The sequence below is a fragment of the Hippocampus comes genome, unplaced genomic scaffold (assembly GCF_001891065.2).
Source record: "Hippocampus comes isolate QL1 unplaced genomic scaffold, H_comes_QL1_v1.1 scaffold298, whole genome shotgun sequence".
NCBI lineage: Eukaryota > Metazoa > Chordata > Actinopteri > Syngnathiformes > Syngnathidae > Hippocampus > Hippocampus comes.
In genome coordinates, this window is record NW_017805417.1 from 1,027,498 (window position 1) to 1,038,478 (window position 10,981).

At 46.4% G+C, this 10,981-nt stretch overlaps 1 protein-coding gene across 1 annotated transcript in view; it reads right to left on the minus strand.

Annotated features, from left to right (window-relative positions):
* Positions 1-3,294, minus strand: part of cspg4 (chondroitin sulfate proteoglycan 4) — a 59,414-nt gene extending 56,120 nt beyond the window's left edge. The window contains exon 1 of the mRNA XM_019874008.1: positions 3,143-3,294. Within this exon, the coding sequence (XP_019729567.1) occupies positions 3,143-3,215 (73 nt within the window). The 5' untranslated portion in view covers positions 3,216-3,294. The remainder of the gene's footprint in view (positions 1-3,142) is intronic.
* Between the last annotated feature and the right edge of the window lie 7,687 nt (positions 3,295-10,981).

Consider the following 10,981-nt stretch of genomic DNA (forward strand, 5'->3'; position numbering starts at 1 on the left):
AACCATTTAGCAGCTGCATGTACAATGAACCCCCCGTCGAGTTGCTGTTTGCTTTTCACTAATTTGGGATTTTGGTGCTCTCATTTTCGAGATCCTTTTCATATGATACAGTAAGTGATAGGAAAGTAGTAATTGGTGAAATATGTTGTACTGATGCAGCTCAGCTCAGAGACGAACATGTGTGATAGGGCGGGGCTAAATTTAGCCGGGCTTTTTATGGAGGTCCTCACTGCATATACACGTGCGTTTGAAATCGATCCGTCTGTCTTTTTAACGGTTATGTAAGATTTGTTTTAAATGGTGTTGGTTTTTTGGGGGATTCATTGTTTGTGGTATATTTAGGATTGAAGTGAGTCGACGATTGGCGAGCTCCAAGTACCACCATCATCACCAATATTAAAACGCAGTGCAAGGTACATCATTTTTTTTCTCTTCACGCAGCAGTGTTGCGAAACATTGACCTCACATGAGGACCGTTTCAATTTTTTTTTCTGTTTAGCAAGTAGATTTTTTTTTTCTGCAAGGTCCAGACCCTTATTCATTTGTTTTGTAACTTTGCTGTTCAAAATTGGATGTTCTCGGCTTTAACGCGGTTCCAGCCAGGCGTTTGTGAAAAGCGGACCCGTCATCCAAGCCCATCATTCCCGTGTCAATCTTAGCTGATCAATTAGCACGGGCGTCTCCCTTCGTCGGAACAATACTTGTCAGTATAATAGATATTATTGGCCTCCACGGAGGCACTGGCGACGGATTTTCGAGCGACTCCGTGACTTGTTTATCTGTAGCGGTAGCCGGCCAAAAAGCTCGGTGCTCGCTGGCTGTTACGCCGTTAAGTAGCATCGAGCTTCTCTTGACCTCCGAATATTGGAAAAGGATGCTAAAAAGTTGAACACAACCGGGCTGTACTTTTGCGTACCACTATATGCAGGCAGTCAGAAACATCATCGTGACATAAAATTCGTCACGATTTGTCACTATTGGTGCCGGGGATCGGCCTCGGTTATCCAATCACAGGAGTTGTGCTGTCTGAGCAAACTTGAGGGCAGAGGACTGTTGTCACGGCACAAACGGATTGATTCCAGCTTTGCCTGGCCGACCGTCAACTCCGAAAACAAAGCCGCCACTCTGTGTGCAATTGCGCAACGCCTTCACACATGAGCCGCAAATGAGACGCTCGGCGAGAGCTTTGCCCCGCGCCTAATTGCACAGTGCAATTTGCGGCGCCGGACGGAGCGGCTGACAGATCGGCGCGAGACAATGCGTTGGACGGCCGCTCCAAGCCCAACGCTCATCCCGCCAATTCTGACATAAGTGCAGTCCTTAGCCGCTGACTGCATTTCAGCTGACACATGTTTGAACCTCGAAAATTTTTGCACGACGTAAGGCATCCAAATGGCCGGACAGAAATGCAACAAATGTGCGACGCGGTCATAGTAGTGCACAAGGCCAAATGGAGTTGACAGCGACTTTGCCGACTACAAACTAGAAGTACGGTGGCCTTCGTGGGTCAGAAATGTGAAGAGAAATTGTCGCTTTAAAACAGTTTTGATGAATTGGTCCAGAGTTCCCGGTCATGGGAAATATCTGTTCCTGGCTCACTCACATCACCCGTCACGACAACCAGCGCGGACTTTCTGTCGTGGATGATGCCGAGTTCGACTCTTGTATAGTGGCCGCTGTAAAGTCGGAATTTCAGTTTTGCGAGCGTCACATGGTTAATTCTCCACGTTTGGCTTTTTCTTGGGCTTTTTCCAACATCATCAGGTTACATATTGTCACTTGTTTAACCATCCCAATTTTTGCTTTGGACTTACACAACATGTAGAACGCTGAGCAAATATTTGAGACAATCGGGAGTGAGAGTGAGTATTTTTAACTTCCACTTTTGACAGCCAATTTTGTGGCTTTTCATTGCTCAGTGAAGGCAGAAAAGATTCAAGCATCACATTCAACCACGAAAGCTGAAAGTTATTTCCAAGAATGCAAGTAAAGGGCAATAACATCTTACGTCAACAAATAATGATGTGCTTTGCCTTTCCCCGCCCCCCCCCCCCCCCCCCCCCCTTCGCTTGCACTATAAAAATGAATGATTGATTGATTTTGAGTGAGCGGGGCCGCTTGGATCGACGGTGAATCAAGTCATCTGTGTCCACACCCACAACGGCACAAAACACTGTCAAAATACCAACACTTAGTCTAGCCTGCCCCAGCGCGGATTCAGCCCACACCTCGCACCAGACTTGCACTCAGCACCAAAAACAGATCCCTGGATCTGCAAATGTGACCGAAAATATTTGCTGTACGGTCAATAAAGGCTTTATGATGGTCACCCTTGGACCCTGGAACGTGTTTCCTGCGGCTTTAAAACCTAAAATAAAAACTGGATGTCAAACAGCAGTCAAAGTGGCACCGTAGATTCTAAAAGCGGACCACAAAAAAAAAAAAACTTGCACTAAAAAAACCCCGCAATACAAAACATGTCTGTGTGTGAGAGCCCCAAGGGGATTTTCTTGCAAACCCTCCACGCGTTGGAGCCGATTCACGCGCTGCATCCTGCACAAACTGTGCTCGCCCTCTGGAGGAAGCGTAAAGTCACACTGGCAAAAGGTACTGAGGCTGACTTGTGCCCGCGCACTGTGGAGCCATTGTGCGGACCCCCGCCTCCCCCGTCAAAACTCACACTGCACTCTTACTTTAATTTCTCCCCCCGCATGGTTACGCAGAAAAACGGGCCCCGCGGTGTTCGCTCTGGCCGTGAAAGAGCGATTCATAGCCGCCTCCTTCATCTTCTCACCTCTCTCTCTCGCTGCTGACCTCTGACAACGCAACCTCAACGCAAACACTCTCGGGGGGCGCCGCAGCAGGCGTTCAAAGTGCAGAAAATCCCTGGATGGGAAACAGACCTCCAAATCTGGACCAGACGCACACTTGAACTTCAACCAAATACTGTGCGATGAATCCGGCGTGAGAATGAGCCGACTATAAAAAGTTATCTTTGGAGAAAAAAAAAAATCATGAGCCTACTACCTGTATGCAAACATTAAATCGGGGGAGGGGGGGGGGGTCTTTGTCAATGTGGAACAGATACGGATGGAGGAAAGGGGAGGGATGGGCAAGCACGGTAATTAGCAGTGGTGCTTACCTCCATGGCTGGGGTCAGTGAGAATCAGCAGGGTGAGGATGGCGCCCACCAGGGCAGATTGCGAGGCTCTCATATTTTAGCGCTGCCAGTTAAGTCCTCCAGCGTCTTGGCTTAGACACGCTCCATTCACCGGTGGCCTGAATGACTTTCTACTTTGGGGAACTACTACAGGATACTCCTCTGTGTGAAGGGGCAGGGCCGGGCTGGGCCGGGCCGGGGAGGGACCAGGAGAAAGACGCCCTCTTTCCAAAACTACCCCGGCACCCCCCCCCACCCCCACCTCCATTGCACAGCTTTCAAACACACTTGAGCACATGTTCCAAGGCTGAAGAATCGCTTCCTGTCTTCACTTTGAGACATGAAAAATAAGCTTTTGTTTAGATTTCGATGGGAACTTGTTAAAAACGTTTTGAAGCCGACAGGCAACCATTTTTCAAACATTCTCACCAAACAAGTGTAAACATCCAGTACGCGGCTTTAAATTGGAGATACTCTAAAGCAGTTCAATTTCAACAACGCGGCAAAACAAATGCTTGCTGCGTCGTCCACGTGCCACTTAGCCGCTTCTTTTAGCCGTCATATCATGACAAAAACAGCTGATCAGTGGTCCCCAAACACTGGTCGGTGGATTGATTGGGGGTACAGTAAATGTCCAAAAGCAAATTCAAAAGATACTTGAGCGAAAAAAAAAAAAGTGAGTCCCATCACAAAAGCATTTCAGGTCATTTTATTCTGTCATTCAAAATCGTCACACAAGTGTAAAAAGAAGTTAAGCATTCAAGAAATGGTCTACCTTAAGTTTGATCACCATGATGCTGATGAATATGGTCGATCACTTCCACTGATTGTCTGAATACTTTGTTTTTCAAATGTTCTCATCAGATATTGTACTTATATTTTTCATGGCATTTTTGGGGGGTGAACTCCCAAATTTTATCCAACTTGGTTGTTGTTTTCCCACAATCTTTTTTGTCAAATTTGAAGCAAAGTTGATGAAATTGGAAGGGTGTTCTAGCGTAGTAAGGGCGTGTCCTTGAAGCCATGCCCGGTGGAATGACAACCTGGCTACAAAAAAAAAAAATGGTCGAGAGGACACACCTGCTCAGAGCACATTTAAGTAGCGGCGTCTCGTTTCCCATTTTGGTAAATGTGATCGGGGAACAGGGCGTACACACTCTGAGCGCCGCCGACATGGAGGAACATTTTTCACAACACTTTTGATCAAATTTGCCAGTCCAAGGTCACACAGTACATTTCCGGTGGAATTCCTTTACGATAAACATCACCTTAGGGTTAGCTTTTGCCTTCTTAGCATTTTTGAAGTGAGCATTCTCGACCATTCTCTTGTTGTAGTACAGCGCCGCCCTTTAGTTACGGCCGCGGATCGATCGATTGACAAACGAAACATGAAAACAACAGAGCGACAAATAATAGTATTGGGGCTAAGCAGTTCTACCTTCCCTCCTTTTGTCTTCCTCGGTAATTGAAGTGGCCTGCTGGGAGCGCAGCCCGCTTTCTGCAAGGATAAAGCTTTTGCTTTTTTAATTAAAGCCCAATCAGGTTGCCAAGCTCTCTTGTTGCTTTTCCCTTGATCAATGTCGGCTTCTTTATGTTTTTGTTCCACTAACCTGCTCCCCGAGCTAATTAGGCTAACGCCCGGGCGTGCGGCGGAGAGCTTCTGGCTTCACTTCACATCTCGCCGTTACAGTTGCAGCAAACTTTTTTTTTTTTCGTACTCTCCCCTCTGCTAAAATAATCAAACAGGCGCTTAAATCGAATGTTGGAGCTGATGCACTTCGCTTTCCTTGTAACGAGCGCGCACGCGCGCTCTCTCCCGACAAGGATTAGCACTTTCTGCTCGGATGCCAAGATTATACTTCCCGTTCGCTCGTCGAGTCGAGAGTTTTTCCCCATCTCACAGTCAACTGCTTGGCAAATTATTCTCTCTGCAAGGGAAGTGGGATTATAATTAGAATGTTCGAGCGGTGTGGAAAACCTCTTAAAACAACAAATGACTGTTGACGTCATGTGTTGATTTATTTTGGAGGAGGGCGGGGGGCAGAACAAACATATCGTCATTTATGCATAAGGGGAAACTGGAGCAATGCCCCGCCAGATGAAGCTTGGGAAAGTTGACTTAATCTTTAGTGTAGTCGTAGCATAATTAACGCGTGTATCATGCGCATGGTTTTGCAAACTTCAGAGACAATTTTTGGTCTTCAATGAGGCAAATGAAGACATTTTCGTCAACACACAATTTAACCCTTGAATTATGCTTTCGTGAACATCAAGGACAATCTGACTTCAATTATGCTATTTGCATGGGGTTTCTTTTTTGTGTGTGAGTGCAAAAATCAGATGATTTTGACTTTAATGTCCAGAATGTACATATTTTCATAAAAAATATTGATTTACATTTTTAACCGTCAATTGGAATACGTTTTTCAGAGTTGTGCCAAACCCAACAAAATATATGATTTGGCAAATAAAATCTAAGCTAGAAATATGAAATTGCTGTGTGTCTGTCTGGCTGGCTAGCTCGCTAGCTGTCTGTCTATCTATCTATCTATCTATCTATCTATCTATCTATCTATCTATCTATCTATCTATCTATCTATCGATCTATCGATCTAGCTAGCTGGATAGCTGGATAGCTGTCCGACTGCCTAGCTAGCTAGCTGTCTATCTATCTATCTAGCTAGCTGTCTTTCTAGCTAGCTTTCTAGCTATTGATCTATATTAAAAAACATTGTCTGTTTTCCAAAAATGCTAGTTCCTAAAATTGTCCTTTTATTGCGGAATGACCCATGTGCGGAAAAATGCGACGACGAAATGACATGCGACACTCCTAAGAGCGATGGCGGCTGTAAGACGACCCCCTGAACGCCACATGGCGGTTGTAAGGCAACACTATTTATGGCAGACGATCCCCTCTGAAAACAAGCTCCTTGATTATTTCAGCATGGAACCAGCCATACTTGAAATCGTTCCCGCCCGAGCCTGCGACCGCGACAACATTCCCCCCCAACAACCCTGGGAGGTATAATTCACCCTGGTATCATCATCCGCTGAGACCCGCTGACACGACTGGGCCGCGTAGAGTATGCAGACCACGTCACCAGTCGGGTCCTCTGATGCAAGCGTCAGTCCCTCAGTTCCTTGATTTGGCTGCAAATGTTTCATTAAAGTGCACTAATCATGTCTAACATGCACGCCGGCATTCCTGCGGAGTTTTTGATCCCACCGGGGAACTGTTTGCATTCGGCGCGTCTCCCCAACAAAGCACATTAAATGTCTCCTCCCGCCTCAACGTGTGTGAACGCATTTCCCAGTTTACCGCTGTACTGCTAGATTTCTTTTGACATCAACTCATCCGCTGCCGGTTAGAGCCTGAGGAATCGACAAGGCTCATTTTGGACTCTTGCTGTCGTCTCAATGCAAACCTTTGTGACCATATGATGATGTTATGGAGGGGGATCAAAGTAGACGTCTGGCTTCCAAAAACCATGACCTTCACCACGGCCGCTGCTCAATACCACGCAAGTTGTTTGACAGATGTTGTAGCATGAGACTGTCACACGAAATATGTCCTGTATCATTCTTGGGGGAGAAAAAAATGGACAGATGGTCTTTGTGCCCCCGCTCCATTCCACGTCGGTGTCGTTCAGTAGCCAAAGGAGCTCTGGTCTTTGGTGGTCCTCCGAGATGAAGCTCCTGCTGTCCCACCAAGTTCACTCGCATACAGTATGAACATTTGGACATGTGGTTTAAATAAAAGCGCAACGTGTTGTGAGTTGTGACTCACTCCCACTGTACATGGAGTCGGGCCTTATCAGATCTCACGTCTTTGGCCTGTTGTTGTCATCTTCCCAAGCTGCAGCGAACTCGGGACATTCTCCCAAAAATATCAGCCAGCGTCTTTGCTCGGGTTGCCCTTCAGCGCCCCGACTCAGGTCTCGTCTTGTCGGACCACAAGACAAGGGTTGTGCTCCCTGTAGCGGAGGACTTCTTGATTAAAGCCCTGCTAGCGTGTCTGTGTTATCGTAAGCCTTTTTTGGGGGGGGGCTTCTTCCTGTTGTCAGGACGTCAGACTGAGCCAGATAATCACAGCACTGTTTTGATCATCATGTGTTGATGGGGGGTGAAAAAAAAAGCACTGTGATAATTAAACGGGAAGAAAGAGCGTGGTAGCACCCGCAAGAACGCTACGGGGGCGGGGGGAAACGGGTGATAATTTCTCCCGCGGATGGCCCTTCAATGTGCCTCCCTGTCAGTTGTGTCTGCTAATAGCTCGCTTGTCATTTGCATGATTGCGCGGGCTGCCGGTGAAAATACAGAGATGGGAAGCAGAGACCAGACGTGGTCGGCATTGAACTCGAGGCGCTGAGGGTTACGTCTTCCAAAAGAAAACAGAAAGAGTTTGTGGAGGAATGGCCACGTTGATATCATTTGAACCACGTTTCGGTCCAAAAAATTGCAGAACCAAAATCCAAATTTCATTGATTGTGTTGCCACTGGACTTTTCAATGCCCTGACAATGAAATGTTCGTTACGTTCATTTTTTTTTTTCTTTTTCTTCTTTTGCTGTCCCGCCATGTTGTGCACGCACTTGTGGTCGACAATGAGGCACTCTAAAACGACCATGCCAGCGTCGAACATGTATTCGGAAAGAAATCTCTAAATTCACCTTACAGAGTCCATTTGGTCACCACCCCTCGTTGTCATGGTAACATACCGTTCTTGCATCGACACACACAGCAGTCGAGGGGGCAGGGTGAGCAGTGGACTGTCCCATCGAGATCGAGGCCAAGGCTTGGAAAAAAAAATGGGGTAAAAATTGCTCAACAGTCTTGATTAAAAAAAAAAAATTTAAAAATCTTTGGAGCCTTCATGAAAGTCTGCTCCAGAAATGTTCTGAAGACACAAAGGAAATGTTTTGAACCTGCCTCCTTTTGAAATTCTGGTTCAAACCATGACGAAAATGCCAGAGGAAGCGATTTCATTTGGCTCTATTCTTGAGTGTTAATGAGAGGCTTCGAATCAATAAGGCGAAGGTGTTGCGTCGATACCCTGATGAAGTCCGCTCACTCACAGGACAACACCCCCACACTCCCAATCGCAGCCCCGCAGTCAACTTTGCCGTGATTTAAAAAAAAAAAAAAAAAAAGGGAATGGCAGACGTGATTTTTCAAGCTTCTAATTTGTGCTTCCACTTCTCTTCCTCTGCCGATTTTTTTTTTTTTTTTTGAGGGCGCTGTCGACTTAATTGGCTGTTCTATATCCCGCATTTCTTTCTACAGAGAGGATAATCGTCACGTTTCAATTTTTTTTTTCCCCCCAGTCAGCAGCGTTGACATATTTGCTTAAATGAGAAAGCACGGCTGCGCTTTCAGCGCAGTCCGGAGTTTCGTTTGTGAAGAAAATCGGCTGCTGTCAGAGGCCCTCTCGGTCCGTTCATTCGGAAATTCCATCACATGTCGTCAATGATGTCCCGAACAGATAACGGCAACGCCGGGATTAACTAACCAAGATAAAATATGATATCCGGTGTTGGATATCGTTGAAAATGAAGAAGCTGTACAGCAAACGGCTGCCTTGACTGTCTTCTTGTTTGACATGACTAAAATTCAAATGCGATTGTACATTTCCAAGAGATATTTGCACTCGTCGATGACCACAAGATGTCACTTGCTGCCGTTGTTGATGGTCGAATCAGAAGGTCGATTGATACGTGAGCGTATTTCCTCAAATGGTGGTCAGCTGCGTCTGTTCGAGATCGAGCACGCCTTTGCCGCGTTACGAGCCGTGAATTCCGCGGTGAATTCATTTAATGATTTATTTTGCTTGAAATTGGAGATAAAAATTCTTTGTACAAGCAAGGTGGCGTTTTCACACTTTAAGAAACAAATATTGGAACACAAATGATGCAATGACACAGTGGTCCTCAACCATTTTTTTTTTTTTTTTTTTGTGGACCACGGACTGGTTCATATAAGCACATACTTTTTGCGGACCTTTTGTGGGGCGTTGGTGGCATCTGTTGATATATATGCTCTGCTCCAAAATGTCTTTTTCTTCCGGCCCAATACCAAATGGCCCTCGGGCCGGGACTGGGCTGCAGACCAAAGGTTGGGCACCTTTGCGGTAAGAAATGTCAACAGATGATACCCACAGATCTTTGTCCTCCATGAAAAAGATAATTGCGGATTCCCGTCACTTGGAGTTGTTGAGTGCAACTTTTCTTCATTCGTCTCTCCGTGCCTGTTTATGAATGGAACAGTCTGAAATAAAAGCAAAACAGGAGCAGAGTCGTTTAAAACAAAAAAATGCAGTTAGTTTCAAAGCAATGCTCTTGTCAGCAGAAGACAAGTTTATAACTCGGGGCCAATTCACCTTCCCGCAAGTTTTGGGGCAAGAATTCCACTCCCCCCTCCGAGTTCTGGCTGGGATGACGTGCAGCTGGCGGTCCACCAGAGCAGAGTCACCGGGTCCAGACAGGACTTAGCAGTGCCCCCTGGTGGATGATCAATGACCTTCTACTTGTGCAGACATTTGACTTTGATTCTGCTGCGTAATGAATTCGGCATCTGATGTGGGAGAGACCCCCCCCCCCAACCCCCCGCTCATTTTAACAATTGTGGTATGACATGATTCATGTGCCTCACAAATTCTCAGTTCAAAATCATTTTTATTTGGTTAAAAAAAATGGATGTGTGCTATCATCTCTGGCGTTTAGCGGGGGTATCTTCGGCGGGAGCGTTATGAAATGGCACTGCGGCCAAAAGTCTTGCTTTGGAAACCAGTTGTCACCGTATGGGGAATGCATTTAAATTATTATTATTTTTTTTAACGAAACAAGGTTGTGTTTAGGGCCGCCATGTGGTCCAGTGGTTAGCGCGTCGACCTCACGGTGCAGCGATACCGGGTTCGATTCCAGCTTCGGCCTTCCTGTGTGGAGTTTGCATGTTCTGCCCGTGCTGATCAGAAAATGCATGGATGAAGTTTGTGTTTACAGTGGTTTGTTGAGTCCACCATTTACGGACTAATCGGCTCGGTGGCCGTTCCGATTTTCAGTGAACATCCAAAATGATGACAGCCTCAACTGTTAGCAAGGAACTTCTCTTTCCACGAGAAAATGTGTGTCTGAACACAACTACCGCTCATCCCAATGGATTAAATGTGGACAGTACTTAATCAAGTCCCATCGTAAGAAGTGGACAAGTGCGACTTCTATATGTGCAAATTCTTATTCTCTTCTAAATTTAGTCGGTGCGCTCATTCATCCGCAATTGACGCCACCCAATTTAAAATGAACTACCTTGGCCATCTTGACCGATAACTCACACTGCCTCGGGATCATCTGCAAGTAAAAGAAGAAGCGAGCGTGCCCTCTGGATGGACCCGGACTGGTGTCCGGGTGTGTGTTTGGTGGGGTTGCAAGGGGAGGGGGTAATCTAGACGCATGATAAATCTCAGTCCAAGTCTACAAAAGTAAGACAAAGCAATTGCCAGCGTACTTTCCTTTTCGACGCGCTCTCGGGAGGAACGAAACAATCCGCCCCTTTCCCTCCTTCGCTGGCTTTCAAGTTTCTTCTTGCGGGATCCCAAAGCACGAAGAAAGGCCAAACAGAGGATTTCCCCGACGACGTTTCCGATTGACGCTGCCCATTTGTCTGCAGCTCGCTTTATATGGAGTGCAAAAGTCCAGCAATTACTCTCTTGCTGACCCCGAGGGAGCTCCTCTGACCAGGCATCTTCTTCTAATTCTTTAATCAGTACCATTATGCAGCCAAAGATTCCCGCCCCACGTGGCTCGAGTAGCGGGTTGCAAAGGGGTGA